This window comes from Sorex araneus, chromosome 5, assembly GCF_027595985.1.
Source record: "Sorex araneus isolate mSorAra2 chromosome 5, mSorAra2.pri, whole genome shotgun sequence".
Taxonomy (NCBI): Eukaryota; Metazoa; Chordata; class Mammalia; order Eulipotyphla; family Soricidae; genus Sorex; species Sorex araneus.
The window spans coordinates 34,003,461-34,027,282 of NC_073306.1; the positions used below are offsets into that span (position 1 = coordinate 34,003,461).

The window sequence follows — 23,822 nt, forward strand, 5'->3', positions numbered from 1 at the left end:
CCACTAACCCCTGCCTCCTGTTGTGTGAGTCTCACCCTGAGTGTAGACCGGACCTGGTTGTACCTGTTAGTGGGTGGAATCGGGCCGGTGTGCTGAGAGAACACTTCCAAGGCATGATTATAAAAGACCATGACTTTCATTTGGCTTGAACTCTGTGTCTGATTCTTTACACTGATTTGTCCTGATAAAATCAGTTGCCTGATCTCAATCTTTTCTGTGAAGAAATCAAGGTGGCCAGGTATTGAGGGTGACAACTGGCACACAGTCAAGGAACTGAGTCCCTGGGGCCAACAGTGCGTGTTAACCGAGTTCTGCCAACCTTCGCATACAGGAACCATCTCTGTGATGCTGGTGATCAGCAGAGCAAGCATTAAATTATGCAGAATGGGGTTAGTGGTTTGGTTCTGTGCTGCTACTCCTTGTAACATAACCATGAGGGCCAAAAGGAGAGTGCAGCAGGTATGGTGCTTGTCCCGCATATGGCCGGCCTGGGTTTGATGCCCAGCCCTGCATGTGATCGCCAGAGCTCCACCAAGAGTGATCCCTGAGCACAACTAAGTTTTTCACACCCTCAGCCCCCCACTAAATGTCATTCTATTCTATTCACCAAAGAAGGTGGAAAAAATACTCAACCATTTAAGAGAAAATAAAACAGTATAGATAATTGCCAACCATCTGTGGTTGGGTGACCAAGTCATGAAAACAACAAATCACTTAAGAATATAATATCACATATTTCTTCAAAATATTAATGAGACATGAATATTTTTATACCAAGAAATGCAGACAATAAAATGTTAAAAGTAGTTAAAATTTCAAAACGTCTAGAAAAATGAGTGACTTTCATTTTCTTCTTTTTGCTTATTTCTGTCTTATTAAATTTTAAGAAAATAACTACATAACATTTTGGCTATAAATAAAACAATAGAATACTCAGGAAAGGGGCCGGAGTGATAGCACAATGGGTAGAGCGTTTGCCTTGCATGCGGCCGACCCGGGTTCGATCCCCGGCATCCCATATGGTCCCCCAAGCACTGCCAGGAGCAATTCCTGAGTGCAAAGCCAGGAGTAACCCCTGAGCATTGCTGGGTGTGACCCAAAAAGCAAAAAAAAAAAAAAAAAAGAATACTCAGGAAAGATGTTTTAATGAATATATGAGATAGAGAATAGTATCCAATATATACATATTTTAAGAAAAGGCAAATGCTATGTCATATTTATTGAACTATACTATTTGTTCTTAATTATGAAGAATGCTTTGTACTGTTAGGTATATATTGTCTAAGGTGACCCTGCCAACAGCCTTCTGAGGTATTTTCTTCCCATTAACAGATACTCCGATAATTCCATCTGAGACTCAGGGAAGTAAGCAACTTGCCCGTCATCATTGAGTTAGTAAATGGTAAACTGGGATTAAAACACGGAAATCTGACTCCAGCACCTCCTGCTCTAGACAGCAATACTGACAATCTTATGAAGAGATGTTGATTGACTGGCAACCAGGGGGTTACAAACAGAACAAAAACCCCGCCACTGCTTTCCGTGTGTGAGATGGTGAGGAACATCCAAATGTTTGAGATAGATGCTATCCAGTGTTGATGAGCATGGGAGGAGATTAGTATAGCTTCTTGGAAGAATTTAGGAGTGTCTAGTCAACTTGAAAGATATTTAATCCTACAATCTGAAAAGTCTAGTTCTGTACATGAATCTTAGGAAAAAAGTATTGTATGTATTAAATATGTAAAGACATTTGTTGTAGAATTATTTGGATAGCCCATCGATTTATTCGAGCGGGCACTAGTAACGTCTCTCATTGAGAGACTTATTGTTACTGTTTTTGGCATATCCAATACGCACGGGTAGCTTGCCAGGCTCTGCCATGCGGGCTCCATACTCTCAATAGCTAGCTGGGCTCTATGAGAGGGGCGGAGGAATCGAACTCGGGTTGGCCGCATGAAAGATGAACACCCAACCACTGTGCTAGGCTGGCATATTTAGATCAATGAAATGTGGCATACTCAAATGCTTGCTAAAGGCAAGTTGAGGACTAGGGGGATAGTGCAGGGGATACCTGAGTTTGATCCCTGGTATTACATCACCTCCTGAGCATCACTGGGTACAGTCCTGGAGTTCTCTGAACACCATCACGGTGGCCCTGGTACTCTCTAGCACTGCAGTAGTCAAGTAGCACCACATCTTCAGACCTAGCTCTGAACTCCAGCTTACTAGTTATCTCCAGGAGTGGTCCTGAGACCTCTGAACACTGCTAGGCCACCCTCCAAAAGCAAACAAGTTAATAGACAAATAAATAAAGACAAATTAAGCCGATAATTAGCAAGTCTATAGGTACCAGAAACTTGATTAGAGGTTAAATTTTTTTCAGTTAAATTACTCATATCACACTACCACTGATCACTTTTTGTTTGTTTGTTTGGGGGCCATGCTCAAAGGTTACTCCTGACTCTGCACTCAGGAATGACTCCTGGTGGTGTTCAGGGGACCACGTGGGATGCCAGGGATCAAACCTGGGTTGCCACCTGCAAAGCAAATGCCTTACCCACTGTAGTATACCTCAGATCCCTAACCAATTTTAAAATCCATACAAGTTGGACCTTTTACTCATTGCTTTGATTGTGCATAAGTTAGAAACATAACAAAGAGGCATCAATTATTAGTGGTTGATTCAAAGGAGATGGGACTATTCAAAGGGCACCTCCTCTTCATCTGTAATAATTTTTTTTAGTAGGGGCCACACTATAATGTTCTTGGGGGCTCTGGGCCATTCAGCTGAATTCCGCCCAGAGTGAGCTGGCAGTGCTCCAACTGGTGATGCTTGGGGATTCACCAGGGTCAGACCTAGGGTGCTGGGGAGGGCATGCAGTGCCAGGGTCTCCAACTGGCTCAGCATATGCTCTCCCACTTTTTGAAAAGAAAATGGAAGACTCAGACTAATGTCACAAAATATCACTAAGAATTTATTTGGGGTGTGGGAAAATGAGTTCTTTGTTATATTACATTTTAGTGTTTTTGTCTTTGAGTCTTTCCTCATATATATGTGCATATGTACAAACATTTTTCTTTTATAAAACATGTTTTATCTAACTGTACTGTCTGTAGCACTGTCGTCCCGTTGTTCTTCAATTTGCTTGAGTAGACACCAGTAACGTCTCCATTGTGAGACTTGTTTTTACTATTTTTCACATATCGAATATACCATGGATAGTTTCCCAGGCTCTGCTGTGCGGGCGGGATACTAAAAGACAAAATATAAAACCAGGCAAGATTTTCACAGGTCTAGTCCAGACCAGACTAATTATTAGCCATCTTATTACACAGGTATCTATTAAATAACTCAAACTTGGGTTTTATAAAGTCCATTACAAAAAAGCAAGGCTACACATTACTTGAAATGCATGTCAGAGAGTTAACACAACTCTGTTCCCACAGTCTATCTATTCTTAAATCAGTTTTTCATCCCATACCCCAAAACCCTTTATGTACTAGAAAATAATAAGCATATGTTAAACATTTGACTATAATCATGCTCAGCTGACATTTATTTCCAGAAGTGAGGAGAGAATCCAGGAAAAGCAAGCAGAGATGACCATGAAGCTTGGGAACAGTTTCGATAGAAGGAATTCTTTACTTTCATTATTCCATGGAGTTGTTGGCTGATGGCCATTGAAATTTTTGCCATCAACAGGGAGACCACTGTTTAAGGGTACCCACAGCCTTTTCCAGCTGCTTACAGCACCAGGAAGGTGAAAGATGGTCAGATTTGATATATTTTCATGACACCACTTGAGCCCCATTGAGTTTTCCCATGATGCTGAACAACTCTGGGAAATATCCTGACTCACTGAGTTGTCTTTCTGTCACCAAACACTTTCAGAAAGGCCCCTTTTACATCCTTGTTCCGGAGGCTATAAATGATGGGGTTGAGGAAGGCAGAAACAACATTGTAAAACAGAGCTAGCTTTTTGTCCCTTTCTGGGTCATACCAGGAACCAGGCCTCATATACATAATCATGGCTGGCCCATAGAACATGGTGACCACAGTGACGTGTGAAGCACATGTGGAGAAGGACTTGAGCCTTCCCTGGGTCGAGCGTATTCTTAAGATGGAAGCAAAGATACGGACATAAGAGGCCAGGATGAGGGAGAGCGGGACCAAAAGTAGGATAAAACCCAAGATAAAATCCAAACGGTCATTGAAAGATGTGTCTGCACAGGCCAACTTCAGGACAGCAGGGACTTCACAGAAAAAGTGGTTGATCTTGTAGGGGCCACAATAGGGCAAACGCATAGTGAAGATAGTATAGATCAGAGACCCGGCTATACTAATGGACCAACAGACTATGACCATCTTGATGCAAACAGAACGGCTCATAAGGAGGGTATAGTGTAGGGGGAAGCAAATGGCCACATACCTGTCATAGGCCATTATAGCATAGAGGACACACTCACCAATACCTAGTACCAAGAAGATGAACATCTGGGCTACACATGCACCCCAGGAGATGGTTTTCCTTGGATGCACCATATTAACCAACATCTGGGGCACGGTGGTGGTGACATAGCTCATGTCCACCAGCGAGAGGATACTAAGAAAGAAGTACATGGGTGTATGAAGGTGTGAATCCAGATAGATCAGGGAAACGATGAGTCCATTGCCCAGAAGGGTGACGAGGTAGAGGAGGAGAAAAAAGGTGAACAGGATTATTCTGACATGTGGTTCACTGGAGAAGCCCAGGAGGATGAACTCAGACACAGCACTGTGGTTTTCCTTGCTGAGACTCTGCATGGCTCTCTGCCTAGAAAAGATAAACAAGGATTTAAGAACTTCTCTGTTTTGGACATAGGAAAGAGGAACAGAATTGATAGAAGCTAAGACATACACACACAATACACACTATTCAGGGGATTTGGCTAAACCTTTGTTGAGTATAATTAAAAGGGGAAGAAAGAGGCTGGGAAGAGAGACATAGTACAGTGGGTAGGGTGCTTGCCTTGCACACAGCTGATCTGGGTTTAATCCCTTTGTCTCGTATGGTCCCTGAGCCCACCAGGAGTAATTCATGAGCATAGGAATAAGCTCTGAGCACTAGTGAATAAAGAGAAAAAAATGAAGGGAAGGAAGGAAGGAAGGAAGGAAGGAAGGAAGGAAGGAAGGAAGGAAGGAAGGAAGGAAGGAAGGAAGGAAGGAAGGAAGGAAGGAAGGAAGGAAGGAAGGAAGGAAGGAAGGGAGAGAGGGAGGGAGGGAGGGAGGGAGGGAGGGAGGAAGGAAGGAAGGAAGGAAGGAAGGAAGGAAGGAAGGAAGGAAGGAAGGAAGGAAGGAAGGAAGGAAGGAAGGGAGGGAGGGAGGGAGGGAGGGAGGGAGGGAGGGAGGAAGGAAGGAGGTCGGCCCCACAGCTTGGAAACTGGCTTCACATGCTGGGGGAAAAGGCAGCAGAGATAGAGAAGGGAACACCTAGTAGAGAATGTTGGGAGGACCCACTCGGGTTGAAAGCTGCGTGCGGAAAGTAGACCGTGGACCAAACATGATGGCCACTCAATACCTCTATTGCAAACTACAACATCCAACAGGAGAGAGAATAAAAGGGAATGCCCTGCCGAAGAGGCAGGGTGGGGTGGTGGGGCTTGGGGTTGGGGTGGTGGGAGGGATACTGGGAACATTGGTGGAGGAGAATGGGCATTGGTGGAGGGATGTTAACCAAATGCAAACATGAAAGTTCATAAGTTTGTAACTGTACCCCACGGTGATTCACTAATAAACATTTTTTTAAAAATCAATTTGAATTAAAAAAAAAAAGAGGAGCGATTGGTACAGAATGATGGTGGAACTCCAAAAGTGGAAAAGATAGTGGTAAAGGATAGTGAATTTAATGTTGAGTTTTAGGAAACACGAATAATTGGATAAAAATTATATATCCCATATCAGGAATGTTTTTATGAAGGTAAGAGGAGAACCAGAGAAGCTCAGAGCTGTGGACTCTGGGAGAGAGAGTTTTAAGGATAGTAATTTGTCAGTAATGCAAGTGGCAAATCTTGAGGCCAGGAGGATGAGGGTTCTGAGTGAGGGCTGCTTCCCTCCTCCTTCCCACACTGCACACCTGGAATTTCCCCTTCCTGATCCATCTACCAGAAGATTCTATTTCACTTACATGTCCTTTTTACCACCTTCTTGGGGCAAATGTAAAGCCTTTCTCCACCTGGATCTGCCCAATGTCCACTACTTATCTTGAGGCTTCTGAGCCATGATGCTAATAGCACAACCACCCAAAGGGCCCTGTCCTGGGCAGGTGGATGAGCTTCTCTCTGAGCCACAGCCCCTCTGAGCTACCAGACTTCCTCAGCACCTGCCACGCAGGCGTTCAGACCCGACCCCCGCCGCCACCTGCCTCTGTTGCACCCATGGGATCTGCTGGAAATGCCTTACTTCCTGCTTTACACCCCACCAACTTTCTGTGCCCAGTTTGTAGTTTCCAACTCCTTCCAGTCTAGCCTGGTGGATTTTGTGTTTTTTCTTCCTAGCAGGCTGTTAGATCTCTCAGGAGCATCTAGTGGAAGTCAACAGATGGCTTTTGGAGCTCTGTTCCTGAGCTAGTTTTCTCTGCCTTAAGACTGGTTCCTCTAACCAGTTGGGATGGGAGATGTGTGCCAAAAGTAGCTAATGGACCAAACATGATGACCTCTCAGTGTCTGTGTTGCAAGCCATAATGCCCAAAAGGAGAGAGAGAGAGAGAGTATGGGGAATATTGTCTGCCATGGAGGCAGGGGGAGGGTGGGAAAGGGGGGCTATACCCGGGATATTGGTGGTGGGGAATGTGCACTGGTGGAGGGATGGGTGTTTGATCATTGTGAGATTGTAACCCAAACATGAAAGCTTGTAACTATCTCACGGTGATTCAATAAAATTTTTTTTTTAAAAAGGCAGAAAAAAAAAAGACTGGTTCCTCTTCTGCCTTCCCCCAAGTTGGTTCCATGAAGGATCAAGCCTAACCCTTGAGCCCCTGACTTCAATGGCTGTCAGACTCATGACTACGTGTTTTGTGCCTATCTCAAAGGTGCGGTGATGAGAGCATTGCATTTCTCCCACAAGGAAAACTCCCATTTATATCCAGTCTCCTTCACATGCCAAACACCCTACTATATCCTAATCTCTGCTCTTCTGGTAGAGAAGAGGGACAGGACTCCTGGTCAGAGAGGTCCAGGGCATTCAGAGTGTGGGACAGTGGGGTGCTCCTGGGAGAAGCCTGTACAAGTCTGGAAAGGGCCGTGAAAGTAGAGATCCCACTCATTCTCGGTGAAGGAAAGTGTCCCTCCGCATAAGGCAGAGAAAACTAGTTAGAGGTGACAGGGAAGGAAGACCCCCAGTGTCCTTCTACCTCACCTGCAGACATCCACACCTCTCTCTGTCCAGATACCTCCTTCCTTCTGCAAACCCTTTGGTCTGGCTTCTCTGGTCTCTGTGTTGCAGTAGAAAGCAGGTCACTTCTCTCTAGCACGAAGGTCATGCAGAGGGGATCTGCACCTCTTTTATGGGTGTTTTAGTTACAAAGAGGTCAGGAGGGAAAAACTTCCAGCCGGCAGCCCCAGGAGTCTTCTTCACATCAGAGTGAGGTAGAAAGGCGCATCGTCAATCCCTTGCCAGCCACAGCCTCCTCATCCACAATGAAAACACAACACAGAGCCTCCTGCCAGATTAGCCAGGCAGCTTAATCCCTCAAGACATCTCAACCTTTGCCATTGGAGCTTGTGAGCTGGGCATCCTTCTGAAATTTCCATTTGGGGACTGAAACTTCTCACTGAGACTCAGAGGAGAGCAAGGTCCTAAAGTTGGACTACCATGTATCTGTGTGAGTAGTGACCACACTAGTAAGATGTGTTTGGTTTCATTCTGTCACTTTTTTTGTCTTTAATATCCTCAGTCATATCATATCAATAATAATACTTGCTTTAATTAAGAATAATAAAAGGAAGGAAGGAAGGAAGGAAGGAAGGAAGGAAGGAAGGAAGGAAGGAAGGAAGGAAGGAAGGAAGGAAGGAAGGAAGGAAGGAAGGAAGGGAGGAAGGAAGGAAGGAAGGAAAAAGAGAGAGGGCATGAAGAAATGGAACATATCCCCTGTTCATGGATTTAGACAATTAAAATCATTAAAATGACAATATACCCGAAAGCATTGTACTCATTCAATTCATTCCTTATAAGGATACCCATGTCGAGATGCAAATCAAAACAATGAGATATCATCTCACACCACAGAGACTGGCACACATTTAAAAGAACAAAAGCAACCAGCGCTGGCGTGGATGTGGGGAAAAAGGGACGCTCCTTCACTGTTGGTGGGAATGCCAACTGGTCCAGCCTTTCTGGAAAACAATATGGACAGTCCTTCAAAAACTAGAAATTGAGTTTCCATATGACCCCACAATACCACTTCTGGGAATATATCCCGAGGATGCAAAAAAGCACAGTAGAAATGACATCTATACCTATATATAATATTCACTGCAGCACTGTTCACAATAGCCAAAATATGGAAACAACCTGAGTGCCCTAAAACAGATGACTAGTTAAAGAAACTTTCATACATCTACACAATGGAATACTATGCAGCTGTTAAGAGATATGAAGTCATAAAATTTGCTTATAAATGGATAGACATGGAGAGTATCATGCTAAGTGAAATGAGTCAGAAAGAGAGGGACAGACATAGAAGGACTGCACTCATTTGTGGAAGAACATCACATGAGGCTGACACCCAAGGACAGTAGAGACAAGGGCCAGGAGGATTGCCCCATAGCTGGAAAACTGTTTCATGAGTGGAGGGGAGAAGGCAGATGGAATAGAGAAGGGATCACTAAGAAAATGATGGCTGGAGGAACCAGCTGGAATGGGAGATGCATGCCAAAAGTAGATAATGGACCAAACATAATGACCTCTCAGTGTTTGTGTTGCAAACCATAATGCCCAAAAGGAGAGAGAGAGTATGAGGAATATTGTCTGACATAGAGGCAGGGGGAGGGTGGGAAAGGGGGGATACCCGGGATATTGGTGATGGGGAATGTGCACTGGTGGAGGGATGGGTGTTTGATCATTGTGAGATTGTAACCCAAACATGAAAGCTTGTAACTATCTCACGGTGATTCAATAAAACTTAAAAAAAAGGATACCCATGTCATTTTTCAAAGAAATATACTAAACATTCCTGAAATTCTTATGAAACAATAACCACCACCACCATTCCCAAATAGCTAAAGCAATTCTTGGGTAAAAGAAGAAAGAAGGTATTACTTTCCTCAACTTCCAACTGGACTACAAAGTTATAGTAATTAGAACAACATGGTAGTGGAATAATGTCAGACCCTCAGATCAATGGAATATAGTTGAATATACTGAGACTGACCCTCAGGTATATAATCTGTTTCTCTTCAATAAAGAATCAAAAAGTATGAAGTGTAGCAAGGAATGCTTCTTCAAGTGATGTTGGGAAATTTGCCAGCTACATGCAAGAAAAATAAACTCAGACTTCATTCTATTGCAGTACACAAAAGCCAAATCAAAATGGATTAAATCCCTCAATATCAGACCTGAATCTTTAAGGTACATAGAGGAAAACGTATGCAGAACTCTCCATGACATTGAAGCTAATGTATCTACGAGGATGAAATGAAACTAACCAAGCAAATGGAAGCAAAGATAAACAAATTGGGACTAAGAAGCTTCTGCACCTCAAAGGACACAATGACCAGGATACAAAGACAACCCATGGAATAGAGAAATTTATTTACTCAACACCAATCTGAGCAAAAATATATGTAAGACTTTGTAGAACTTGACAAGAAAAAGACACCTAACCCCACCAAAAAGTGGGAAGAAGAGACAAACAGAAACTTCCACAAAGAAGAAATACAAATGGCTAAATGGCATGTGAAAAAATTCTCTACATCACTAATCAGGGAGATGCAAATCAAAACAATGAGATATCATCTCGTGCCTCAGTCATACATCTGATGTATGACTGGCACACGTCATAAAGAACAAGAAAAACCAGTGCTAGTGCTGATGTGGGAAGAAAGGGACTCTCATTCACTGCTGGTGGGAATGCTGACTGGTCCAGTCTTTTTAATTTTTTTTTATTTTTTTCTTTTGGGGTCACACCCAGCGATTCTCAGGGGTTACTCCTGGCTCTGCACTCAGGAATTACTTCTGGCAGTGCTTGGGGGACCATATGGGATGCTGGAGATCGAACCCAAGTCGGCTGCATGCAAGGCAAACACCCTCCCCTCTGTGCTATCACTCCAGCCCCCTGGTCCAGTCTTTTGGTAAAACAATCTGAACATTCCTCAAAAACACTTGAAATTGGGCTTCCATATGACCCAGCAATACTGCTCCTGGGAATGTACCGTAGGGTCCAAAAACACTATGCAGAAAAGTCATCTGCACTCCTCTGTTCATTGCAGTGCTTTTCACAGTAGCCAGAATCTGGAGCAACCATAATCTGAAAACAACCAGAATTTGGAAATAACCAGAATCTGGAAACAACCAGAACCTGGAAATAAGTGCCCAAGAACAGATGAGTAGATGAAGAAACTATGGTGCAGCTACACAATGGAATACTATGCAACCATTAGGAAAAATTAAATCATAAAACCGGCTTATATATGGATAGACATGGAGAGTATCATGCTGGGTGAAATGAGTCAGAGGGAAAGGAACAGACATAGAGTGATTGCACTCATTTGTGGGGTATAAAAAACAGAGTTTGAGAATAATACTCAAAAACAGTAGAAATGAGGGCCAGGAGGACTGATCTACTGTAGGAAACTTGCCACAAATGAGGGGGAGCGCAGTTAGGACAGAGAAGGGACCACTATGATAATGATAGTTGGGAAGGATCACTCTGTACAAGAACTGAGTGCTGGAAGGAGGTAAAGTGATATACACGATAGCTTTTCAATAGCAGTATCACAACCCACAATGCTTAAAAGGAAAAGAAGGGGAGAGAGGTGAGGGAAGAGGGGAGAGAGAGAGACAGAGTGAGAGAGAGGGAAGTGTCTGATATAGAGGCAGGCTGGTGGGTGGATCACAAGGGACATTGGTGGGGGGAAATATACACCTGTGAATGGACGGGTGTTAGATCATTGTATGACTGAAACTCATTCATGAATAACTTTGTAACTGAGTATCTCATGGAGATTCAAGAAAAAATTAGAGAGAGAGAGAGACATGGGTAAACAATCTGAACATTCCTCAAAAACACTTGAAATGGAGCTTCTATATGACACATGGCTCCAGGGAATATGCCCTAGGACTCAAAAACACCAGCAGAAAAGTCATCTGAGTAACTTTGTAACTGACTATACCATGGTGACTCAAGATATACACCGAGGTTAATTCAAGTGGATTAAAGACATCGATATTAATCTGAATCCACAACATGTATTGAGGAAACAGGCAGAACTCTCCAGAATATGAACCTTGAGGTGTCTTCAGTGACTTGACTGCATTGGCAAAGAAAACAAAACCGAAGAAATTAACGGCATAGATCACAGCTCCGGGTTCAGCCTGAGTAAGGAGTTCTTGTGTGTGGTCAGATAAGATCATGCTCGGCCTACTGGCCCCATGCAGGCCACTCGATGCTCTGAGTTTCCAATCCTTCGTCTGCCAGACAGGGTCAGTAATGCAGCAAGCATTTCCCACGTGTCATATGCCTCAAAAAAGCCCGGCCCCCACCCCCCGAGTCAAGTATTTTCACACTGGAAAGAGTATAGCTCCTTCTCACAGGCAGGAAGCTGGGGCTCTGGGAAGTGAGGTGGCCAGCCACGTCTGTCTGATGACAAACCCCCGGGCCTTCTGGGCACCAGCTGCTTCCCCAGAGGTGGTTGTTGTTCTTCAGAGTCTCCTGAGCAGCAGGGCGGGGCCTCCCTGTGCCATCAATGTGGGGTGTCTGCAGGGGCTATTGCCTGGCTCCTGATTGTTGGACGGGTGCAGGGGGGGTGGAGGGGAGGATGCACCTGGGAAATGGGAGGGATCAGGGCATGAGGGCTTATCTAGAAGGGAAGGGCAACCAGAGCCCCTACAGCCCTCAGAGGAAAGGCGGGGCAGGTAAGGGTTACGGAAGGGCAACGGGCTCTGGAAGCGGGAGCAGGAGGGAGGAGAGGGCAGTAGGAGGTGAGAGAGTGGGCGGCAGAGGGTGCCTCAATGGTGTGCCAGAAGGGACAGGCATCCAGGTTCCTCTGAAGCGCAGTGCCCAGAAGTCCAAACAGCGCTGCCAGGAGTGAGTGCCGGTCCCTGGGAGGAAGAGACAGGCGCCGGCTCATCCTCTCCCGGGGAGGCTTCAGAGACAGGTGCTCAGCTTCTGGGACTCCTTGAATTCTCCGAGTTCGCCCCCAGGAGCAGAGATCTGGTGACTGCGCAGTTTCCCAGATCAGATCTTGGGGTGCTGCTGAGAATTCGGGAAGAGACTTGTGACCCAGAGCAGGGAAGAGTAGGATCCGGAGCTGGTCAGCTCTTGTCTGCTCTCCACACTGAGGGCAGCCCTGACCATACTCAGTATCTGAGGAGGCTTGAGACGGACCAGGCTGGACGCCAGGGGCGAGACAGAGCCCATCAGTGTTTTGGGAAGCACACATGTCAGTAAGGTGTTCTGTGCAGGGGTGGGAGGTGAAGGGCACAGCCCACACTGCAGCCCCGGGGCCTGATAGCCCCAGGCAGTTCAGAGTCCAGGGGTGTGTCACTTTCCAAGCTAGTGACCCTCAGTGCCATCCCCTGACATTATCTGCCGACCGTGTCAATGATGCTCCCTGGCGGTCTCTGGGTCCCTCCTGCCCCATCTGTCTCTGGTTGGGCCCCTGTCCATCCTTGTGCCCTTTGATGGGGAGCACCTGACCCCCCCACCTTGGCAGCCCGCTGTCTTTAGTCTCCCAGGTTCCTCTGGCTGCACTTGGCTCTCTCGGCTCACTCTACCTCTCCCGAGCCCTCGGGGAAGTCTTGCCGCTCATGGCTCGCAGCCAGCCCCCCAGCTCGCCCTTTCTCACCTTCCTTAGCCCCAGAGGGTTCCAGAGGCTTCTGGGTGTGGTGAGGAGGACATGCATGAGCAGCCTGCTCTGGCACCATCTGCCAGGGCTTTGCCCTTCACTCAGGACTTCCATTCCTCTGGCAATGGTCTGGGAAGGAGAAGCCTTTGGAGTGAAAGGCAGACAGGGATCGGGACTGGGCAGGGAGGAGACCCTGCGGCCTCACTGCTGCCTGCCTGCAGCCCTGCCCGCTTTGCTACAGTCCCACTCCCCACTTCACTCCCGTCCTGCTCTCCCGCCCCTTCATGCCGGCTTCTTCCCTGGAGAAGGTGTGAAAAATGGGGGTGAGTGAGAAGGGTGGCAGGGAAAAGGGAGAATCTACTCTGTGCTCTTGTTACAGAGGGGTGACACCCGTGTCCCTTGGCAGCTGTGTCATCTCTTTCCTTTGTCTGAAAAAAAATAGGCTAAGGAGCATGTCACATGAAGGCTGGTAGTGCAGGGCTCACGCTCAGCTTGTGGGCACTCGGGGACCTCCTAGTCCTGTTTGCTATAGCAGGTGGCTGTTCTGATTGGAGGGCACCCAAATTAAAGGTTAAATTTCCAACTATCACCCCCTTATGAAGATAAAATACAAGAATGCCAAACACATCTAATTGTGTGTGGCACTAAGAGATAGTAACATTCTTAACATTGTTGTCCCAGTGAATTATTATGATGATGTTTTGGCCTGGATAAGTGTTGTAGAAATGAGTGCCAACTCCGCCCATCTTTTTCCCTCAAACCATTTGTTGAGTTCTTGATTTCTCCTAGGGCACCATGACCTTTATTCACAGGTAATTTCCTCCAGGTCTCTGAGGACCAGAAGGGAAAAGCATAGGGAGATAAAGAAGATCTGGAAATTGTCCTTCTCCTTTGGTCAAGGCTGCCCTGTGTCTCTCTATCTTTAAGTCACATTCTGATTATTACTGTGTGATTACAGAAGGAAGCAACAAAATTTGGAAGCTACAGTGCTTGGTGGGAATGGACCCGACGTAGAGAGTTTCTAAGATAGCCTTGCCATGAGCTGGAAAGGGGTCCAAGGAACGGATCAGCTCATAGCCAGGGGTTCTGAATCCTAGTTTCAACCACACAGCCAACTCCTACTGTGGCATGGCATGTCTTCTCTCTTCATGTGGTATCTTGGGCCACTGTGATAGCTTCTCTCTCAGCCCTTGCAACAGCTGAAATTCCCTCTACAGTCTCACTTCTCCAGAAGGCTCGTGACCAGAACTAGTGTGATTCATAGGAGAAAAGCCAAGTTGTTGGTATAAAGATCTGATTTTGTTCCCTATAGACAAGGAAGTCCTTTGAAGGTTTGAAAAACTGGTATGGCCATAGTTTTGCTCTAGAAAGAATGTTTTGGAAACCACTACAGAGAATGGGTTGGACATGGATCTGGGCTGAGGGTCTGAGATGAAAGCCAGAATAAAGGGAGATGTTAAGAGTTTGAACTGGACAGTGGCCAGGGAATTGGAGAGGAAGTGTATGGGCAAGAGGGATGTTGGAGGTGTCAGCTGTGAAACTTGGTGACAGATGTTTTCGGATGAAGGGGCATAAGAACAGAGCTGAGAGTTTTCCAAGTTTCTGACTGATGTATCTGCCTAAGCATGTACACCACTATCCTTAGACCCACATCATTTAAATTAATTCTAACACAAGATTCTTTGCCCTCATTAGTTGCTTTTCCCCCAGGATAATCAAGGACAGAAAATGTGTTAGTAAATTGAGTATTCAGCTCAGTTCAGTCTTGTTATAAGTTTCAGTTTTGCTGCACATGGGAATTCTTTCTGCTGCTGAAGATAAGAAGACTCAGTTTCAACCTAGTAGTCACTCTTTGTGTCTTTAAAACCCCCACCTGTGAGATGGAGATAATGAATCCATTCTATACTTCCCAGAGTCACCACGAGGCTCATAGAGAGCATGACTGTCAAAGTGTTTTGTAAGATAGCCCCATGGCTCCCTTCTCTATTTTTGATGCAAACAGAGGTAGAGAGCTCAAATTTATCATGGCAGTTATTGTATCTCTCTTTGTTATTCCTCACAGTGATTTTCTGGTTCTTATTCTTGAACATTGGGTAATTTTTTCCCCAGGAAAAAATTTATCCTAAGGAAATTCAATAGAAGGTTGATGGAGAGAAAGGGACCTGGGTGTGAAATAGCATCTGTAGGCATAAGGATATTCATAAATAGCTTTTTCCAGTTGCCATCAGCCTCCCCTTATGGTTAAAAAGGGTTGAATATTCTCTGACATCAGTTTTTAGCACAATCTCATTGTATTGAAAAGTTAGAAATGGGGCTGGAGCGGTAGCACAGCAGGTAGAGCATTTGTCTTGCACTTAGCCAACATGGGTTTGATTCCCAGCATCTCATATGGTTCCCTGAGCATCGCCAGGAGTAATTCCTGAGTGCAAAGCTAGGAGTAACCCCTGTGCATCACTGTGTGTGACCCAAAGAGAAAAAAATTGTTTTAATAAATAAAAATAAAAAATTAGAAATGGAAGAACATTTTCCATGTTCTTCCAATGTAAAATATTTTCATTTCTATTTTATAGGAAGGAAACTTATGTTGCGTAAGTAAACTCAGCCCAATGTCAAATAGCAAGTAAGGCCAGGGCTAAGATTCAGAAAAACTCACTATTTATTTAATATTTTTCTTTCTTTGAGAGAGAGAGAGAGAATAATGTACTCAAAGAAAATGAGGGCTACACTAGAGTGAAGAGAGAGTCCCAGTACACATTTCAGAATTAGATATGAAAGTACACATCTCATGAGGGGAGATGTGGGTGACACATGTGCTTGGGCACCACATGTGCTCCACAGTAACACATGGACATAGTCGGCACATGGACTCGGGCAGCACAGGAGTGCCAACATCCAGTATTTCTAAATCTATTTCCTTTCTATCTGGGGAGACGGAAGCCTATTTGGTCATGGATATAGATTTATACAAAAGCTATCTTCCAGGCCCCCAAAAACTCCTGGAAAATACTCTAAGATTCTATAAAAGAACTTAAAGTTTCCGACTGTGCTTTAAGGCTTTTTGAAGTCAAGAAATCATTTGATATATCAAACAACATTGGCTGTTGTAAAGACACGTTCATGGTGCTCCAAAGGAGAATAAGCAGATTAGAGGACTGCTTACTATCCTGTCAGATAAATTGGTGCAGAGGCAATAGCACTGACAGCATCAAGAGTTCTCCTCTTCCCTGGGACCAGAGCGAAAGTACAGGGGGAAGGCATTTGCCTTGCATGCAGCTGGACTGGGTTTGATCCCAGCATCCCATATAGTTCCCTGAGTGCAGAGCCAAGAGTAACCCCTGAACATCGCCGGGTATGGTCCGAAAACCAAAATGAAATAGAAAGTTCTCCTATCCCTAAGTAGTGACAGGGCATCTGACTGCTCCCTGCTGAGGCTGTCCTCCCCTGCTCTTCACCAAGAAATTATAGCTCAGAGAAGTCACGTTGAAAGTATCTTAGAGTTGGTAGAATTTAAAAAGTGAATGTGATACTTACTCTTGTGAGAAGAAGCAACAGAGATCAGGCATCTGAGAGAATGAAAATTAATAAAGGCACCCAGTATGGTGCACTCTTGATCAGAACATTTGCTTAAATAGCTAAGATTGCAATGAAGTCTGGCTATAAAGAAACATCCTTTTTTTTTTAGCTTAGGTCTTCTGGGTAATGTGTTTCACACAAAACTATCATTGAATCCTTGCAGAAAACTTTAAGTAAAACTGTAGTAAGGATACATATTCTCATTTGTATTGAAAGAGGTAATGAGAGAGAGAGGGTTCATTCCAGGTCATTCTTTCGATATGTTTAAGAGCCAGGAGTTAGAACTTAGCTTGCCTTCTGACACACCAGAGCCTGAGGTGGAGTGAATGATGGTCAGAAAACTGCTTTGGCCTGGGGGAAAACTGAGGGTAAGTGGAAAACAAGTTGATGTTTTCAATATGACTTGGTCAATTCTTTTGCTAATGAGCCAAATTATATGGAGTCTGTACAAATAAATGTTTTTGTAGAAAAACAAGTGTAAACATATAAACAAAAAGTATAAACAAAAGTTTATACATTGTATACAAAAAGTATAAACAAATATTTATTGGTAGCTACTGATTGCCTTGCTAATAAGGGGATGGTAAAGGGAAATAGAGGGTTGTTTGCCCACAGTTCCATAACACAGAGTAGAATCTGAGACTGACCTGAGTATCCTTTTGAGTCAGAGGAAGAGCATGGAATGGATGTGGAAGCCCATTTCTATTTTTCAATCTCCTAGGAATTACAGCAGTGGGCTGTCACATTGGGGTGGGGGATCATGGTATTTCATCTTCACTGGACATTGACCCGTCCTAAGCCCAGTGGTAGTTCTTACCGTGGTCCATCGCTTTGCAAGTTCTCTGTCTGAATCGGTACCTTTCTTTTTTCCTTAAGAAGTAGACAACAATGCAAGTGCCTAACCAGTCCTCTGTGACTGAATTCATCCTGCTGGGCTTCTCCTTCAATCCCAGGAACACTCCCCTGCTTTTCTCAGCCTTCCTGATAATCTACCTACTGATTATTCTGGGGAACAGCTTGATCTCCATCCTCATCTGCCTGGATTCCCGCCTCCACACACCCATGTACTTTTTTATCGGCATCCTTTCTATGTTAGACCTGGGCTACACCACTACAACGGTGCCCCAGATGTTGGCACATCTGGTCAGCAGGAAGAAGACCATCTCTTTCTCCAGCTGTGTGACCCAAATGTACATTTTCTTAGTTCTAGGCATCACTGAGTCCTGGCTCTTTGCCATCATGTCCATAGACAGGTATGTAGCCATCTGCCACCCCCTGAGGTACAAAGTCATCATGAATCCATGGCTCTGTGTGGCAATGGTCATTTTCTGTGGACTTTGGGGTATCCTCGCTGCTGTGGTCTATACTTACTTTGCCATGCGCCTCCCCTACTGTGGCCCCAACAAGATCAACCACTTCTTCTGTGAAATTCCTGCAGTCCTAAAGCTGGCCTGTGCAGATACCTCAATCAATGACCATGTAGACTTTATTCTTGGATTTTGTGTCATCCTCGTCCCGCTCTCCCTCATCCTTCTTGTTTATGTCAACATCTTCATTGCCATCTTGAGGATCCGCTCGGCCCAGGGGCGAATCAAGGCCTTCTCCACCTGCGCCTCCCACATCACTGTGGTCACCATGTTTTGTGTGCCCGCCATGGTCATGTACATGAGGCCTGGCTCTCAGTCCTCCCCGGAAGAGGACAAAAAGTTGGCTCTGTTCTACAATGTCATCTCTGCTTTCCTCAACCCCATCATCTACAGTCTCCGGAATAAGGATGTCAAGAGGGCTTTTCTCAAGGTGACGGGGTGTGGCAAGGCCACACAATGAGACACCAGAAGGGCATTTGAGAACTATAAAATATAATTCAGGATGCCTATCCCCATCCTAAGAACTCGCTCACATGGTCCCACCGCATCAGAACAGCCCAGAATCTCAGCTCAGCACAGGCCCTTGGGGGACAGCCCAGAGTTTGGCTAACTGACCCGTCGCTATGCCCTCAGGCACCAGTCCTTTAGTTCTTTTGGGCTCTAGAGCAGTGTTTCTCAAAGTGGGTAACCACACCCCTCCCAAGAGGAGCCACCCAGGGGGGCACTAGTAGCCCCAGCTCTACAAACATCCCCCTGACCGGACGTGAGCTGACGCCTAGCTTTGCTCCTCGCTCTCCTCAGGTGTATGTTGACCAACTCTATGCCACAAACCTCAAAATAAAAAAAAGACTTTGGAGAATTCCTGTGGTTGTTTATTTGCGGAATATACAGAAGGTTTCTTTCCAGGGGTGCACTGAGTGATTTATTTATTTTTATCCTGAAAAGGGAGCAGTTGACTGGAATAAGCTTGAGGACCTCTGCTCTGGAGCCTTAGTGGTACCAAAAAGGGGTGTCAGCGTCATTAGAACATTTGATTTCGACGAAGGGAAAGGCCCATGGGCAGTTCCCTGTGCCTGAGTTGTGAGAAAGTTTGAGCACTCTGGAAGTGTCTGCATGGTGTTTGTTAGACAGAAAGGGAGGAGCATGGACTGGAGCATCCTGGTCCAAGGTGAACCCATAAGTGTTAGTACAGTAACTTACTAGGTGCCGTTTTTTTATTTTAATCCTCCATGCAGACTGAAGACAAACTGTGAGGGGCCAAGGCCATCTGGTCTCTCCGACTTTCCCAGGCTTATCCCCGCTCACCCTGTTCCCCTCTTCTCCCTCCAAATAAACTGGTTTTCTCACTGTGCCTTGATGTGCCATACTCTTTCCCCTCCCACCCATGTTCTTCCTCCCGTCCTCACCTCCAGTCTCACACCACCTCCATCCATTTCCATTTTAATGTCAATTCCCATTTATATGAAGAGTTCTTGCCTTAACTGTAATTTCTTAAAGAAACCATTACTTGAGGCCCCAGGGTGAATCAACCTCCCATATCACATTATATCTCTCTCATTTAATAATGTGGTTCAACAACTGAGTTTTCTGCAAGATTGCAAATTCCAGGGCTGGAGCAATAGCACAGCAGGTAGGGCTTTGCCTTGCATGGGACAGACCGGGGTTCGATTCCCAGTATCCCATTTGGTCCCCCGAGCACTGCCAGGAGTAATTCCTGAATGCATGAGCCAGGAGCAACCCCTGTGCATCGCCAAGTGTGACCCAAAAAGCAAAAAACAAACAAACAAAAAAACAAGATTGCAAATTCCATGAGGCTGAAACCATGACTGTCCAGCTCACTGGCCTGGTTATTTATTTATTTATTTTGCAGGGGGGGAGGGGGAGGTGTTGTTTGGTTGGTTGGTTTTGGAACACACCTTATAGTTCTGAGGGCTTACTCCAGGCTCTGATCTCAAGGAACACTCCTGAGAGGCTCCAGGAATTATGGAATATCAGGGACTGCATAAGTCAGTCACAGGCAAAGCAAGGGTCCTATTTGCTATACTATCTCTCCATCCCGTTTCCAGCTGACTCTTTTGTCCTGAGGCTCTAGTACCATGCGTTCCATTTACCCACCCTCAACAGATAAATAGCATTAAAAAAAAAAAAAGACTAGGGCTGGAGCAATAGCAGAGCTGGTAGGGCATTTGCCTTGAACTCTACCGACCCGGGTTCGATTCCCAGCATTCTATATGGTCCCCTGAGCACCACCAGGGGTAATTCCTGAGTGCAGAGCCAGGAGTAACACCTGTGCATCGCCAGGTGTGACCCAAAAAGCAAAAAAAAGAAAAGACTAATAGATGCTAAACCTCAAAGAGGAAAGGTGGGGCCAGTAAGTGGGGTATTCAATGAATTAGGTCTAACAAACTATGGGGGAAAGTGGTAGGAAGTAGATAAAATGATTATATTTTTCTATTCATATGGAAAAAAGCTACTTGCCTTTGTTATTAATAAGCATGGACTGAAGCAGTGTAATAGCATTGCTTTACCTGTCAAACTAATGAAGTTAGAAAAATGGTCATGGTAATCATCATTACCGTTTTTGAGAAGGATGAGCTGATGCTGACACTCACATTCACTGGCGAAAAGAATATCATTTATGGAGCAGCAAAACAGCCCCAAGGACTGGTACACAGGTTTTGTAGGCAACATTGGGAGACTGTGTTTGGTCCCCATCACTGCATGATCCCCCAAGGACTAAGGTGAAGTAGCCCCTGAGCACTGTCAGGTGTAGCCCAAGAAGAAAAGGAATGGAAAAGAAAAAAAGGGAAAGAAAGGAAAGAAAAGAAATCAAGAATTTTATTGGCTCTAATTTTTAGATCAGAGCCTTCTACACTGTAGGCAATTAATACATTTGTGAAATGAGCAATAGTAGTACTCATAATTCTGGCTCTGTTTTTTGAACTTGGGTCAACACAGTTTTATGAATTTTACATATACTACTACTTCAGTTAGTAAAAATATTAACAAATGCAAAGCACCCAACAATACATATCATGAGCTTTTAGGATTTTGTATACTTGGACGTAGAAATTTTACTTCTATGTCCTAATAGAAATAGACCAAGTTTTAGTGGAGAATGTGCACTGGTGGAGGGATGTGTATTCGATCATTGTATGACTGAAACATGAGCATGATAGTTTGTAAGTCTGTAACTGTACCTCATAGTGGTTTGTTTAAAAATAATAAATAAATAAATAAACACACCAAGTTTTATGTACTATGCCCATCAAAGAATATTGGAAGTAGCTATAAAATGTATCAACTACATGAAATATTATGCAATCAATACAATGTTTTGAAGTAAAATTTATTTACTTTGTAAACTATGCCATGTTATGTGGGGGAAATGCACATAAAACTGTATATAAAAAATGAACCCAAGGTTGTGAGTCAGAGGTAGCATGTCTGCCTTGCATGTGTGGGACAGTATTTTCAATCCCCCTTTTTTCTACACACTGCTGTGTGTGATTCCTGACATCACAGATGTCAACTCTCAGAAGCCACTCATGTAACCCCAGCACCGAAACAAATCTAGGTTCCTGGACAATCAACACAAAGGGAAGGAAAGCAGAAAACAAATCAAAAAAGACATTTTAAAAAGTTAATTCAATTTTAATAAAGTGTGCATATGGACTTTTAATATATGAAAGGATAAATATTAACATAGCAGTGGATATCTCTGAGTAGTAAGATAAGTGATCTTTATATTTGCTTATAATTTACTTTCTAAAATTTCCGTGATCATCAAATATTATCTTTAGCAGAAAGAAATAAAGATTTCTTGAAGGATATTTGTTGTTCTGACAGAGAAAAAAGAATTGTCCATGGTATCACTGTATCACTGTCATCCCATTACTTATCGATTTGCTCAAGCGGGCACCAATAACGTCTCCACTGTGAGACTTGTTACTGTTTTTGGCATACCCAATATGCCACGGGTAGTTTGCCAGGCTTTGCCATGCAGGCGGGATGCTCTCAGTAGCTTGCCGGGCTCTCCGAGAGGGACAAATGAATCGAACCCGAGTTGGCCATGTGCAAGGCAAACGCCCTACCCACTGTGCTATTGCTCCAGCCCATGGTAGCAGCATTATTTATTTCTTCCCCAATTATTCATCAGTGCCTACTCTATGGCAGACCTACATCTGGGTCCTGTGGTTATATGATAAACAATCTATGTTCCAATCTTGTGAGGAATAAACAAGAGATCAGGCAAGTTTCCACCAAATACTGCTAGACTTATGTTTAGAACTTGGAGTGAGTGAGCAGGTGGGCTAGGCTTTACAGATGATGCCACGATTCTGTTGTGTGTTAGGAAGCACTTATAGATATGCTGGAGAAAAGGGTCAAGAGGTGGATGAGCATATTCCAAGGCAGCAAAGACCAGATGCTGGAAGTTTGGAGAGTGGAAGGTCATTTTGAGGAGAGGTCCAGGCAGGGAGGGCAGATGTTCCAGCAAAGAACTGGCATGTCATTAAAGAACTCAGCGATTTTCCTTTTTTAGAAAGGTATTTCCCAAGGACTGTTAACTGTAATTTCTATTCTAAAAAATATTGTAAAGCAAATATTTCCTACCCAAGTGAGCTCAGAGTGGGTATGATGCCGCAAGAGGTCAACCTGTACCTGCTAGGCAAGTGCATCAGCAGCCTGATGGTGCCTGCAGGCTTACTGACACCCCGAAATTGCCGCTGTGCCTTTAGCTTGACCCCAACAACTTGGGACCAAGTTTGCCAAGAAATTAAATGGCCAAAAGTTAGATATGTGGGAGCTATGCCCACAAACCACCCAAGCAGAACCCCCAGCAGTCACTTGCTTCTACAATCCAAAATCACCGCCATACCCCCAGCCTGACTCCTCAGGATGGACCTCACCAGGATATAATCTGTTCAGATTCTGGTATGCGGGTTTGGTGACTGAAATCTCCAGGCTTTCCCAGAGCTGGAGGTGGGCTACCTCCCCCCACTTCCCCATACTCATGGAAGCACTGGCAGTCACCCCCACAAACCAACTCCAGCGCCACCCTGTAAGCTCTATTACCAGCCTTGCTTCAGAGATCCATAAATAAATCTCGTAAGAGATCAAAAGCCTCAGTTAAGCTCAGACTGGTGCATGGACCATTGTCTCAGTACAGACCTCACCAAGATACAATCTGCTAAAAATTTTGGTATGCGGGTTTTGTGACTAAAATCTCCAGGCTTTAGCAATAGCACAGCGGGTAGGGCATTTTCCTTGCACACAGCTGACCCAGGTTCAATTCCCAGAATCCCATATGGTATCCTGAGCACCGCCAGGGGTAATTCCTGAGTGCAGAGCCAGGAGTAACCCCTGTGCATTGCCAAGAGTGACCCAAAAAGCCAAAAAAAAATCTTCCAGGCTTCCCCCACCTCTCTGTACTTCCAGAAGCCTTGGAAGTCACATCCACACCCCAAAGCTGCCACACAATTGAAAAGCTGCTTCAGCCTTACCATCCAGATAAAAATACCGAATTCCCTGAACAAACATCATGACCTCTTAATACCTGTATTGCAAAACATAATGCATAAAAGGAAAAGGAAAGAGAGAGCAAGAAGGAAAGGGGGTGGGGTGGGGATGGTGGTAAGGAGACAGGGGACTTTGATGGTGGGAAATGTGCACTGGTGGAGGGATGTGTGCTAGATCATTGTATAACTGAAACCCAATTATGAACAGCTTTGTAATGGTCTATCTCACGGATATCCAATTAAAAAAAAACTTTTTTTTTAATGGCTGAATAAATAGGCTGAATAAATAGCAGTACTCTTACATGTAAAAAAACATGTGCTC

General features: G+C 44.6%; 2 protein-coding genes across 2 annotated transcripts; one reads left to right on the forward strand and one right to left on the reverse strand.

The window, feature by feature from the left end:
• Nucleotides 1-3,856: 3,856 nt before the first annotated feature.
• Nucleotides 3,857-4,804, reverse strand: LOC101544447 (olfactory receptor 2A12-like). The gene has a single exon (XM_004614289.2). It carries the CDS (start codon nucleotides 4,802-4,804, stop codon nucleotides 3,857-3,859), a length of 948 nt encoding a protein of 315 aa, XP_004614346.1.
• A 12,698-nt stretch (nucleotides 4,805-17,502) lies between these two features.
• LOC101542419 (olfactory receptor 6N1-like) lies at nucleotides 17,503-18,441 on the forward strand. The gene has a single exon (XM_004614194.2). The coding sequence runs from the start codon at nucleotides 17,503-17,505 to the stop codon at nucleotides 18,439-18,441; it is 939 nt and encodes a 312-aa protein (XP_004614251.2).
• Nucleotides 18,442-23,822: the final 5,381 nt, after the last annotated feature.

What these genes read in the sequence shown, in the direction of transcription:
- LOC101542419 (XM_004614194.2), top strand. Translation starts at nt 17,503, where the DNA reads ATGCAAGTGCCTAACCAGTCCTCTGTGACTGAATTCATCCTGCTGGGC.
- LOC101544447 (XM_004614289.2), bottom strand. Translation starts at nt 4,804, where the DNA reads ATGCAGAGTCTCAGCAAGGAAAACCACAGTGCTGTGTCTGAGTTCATC.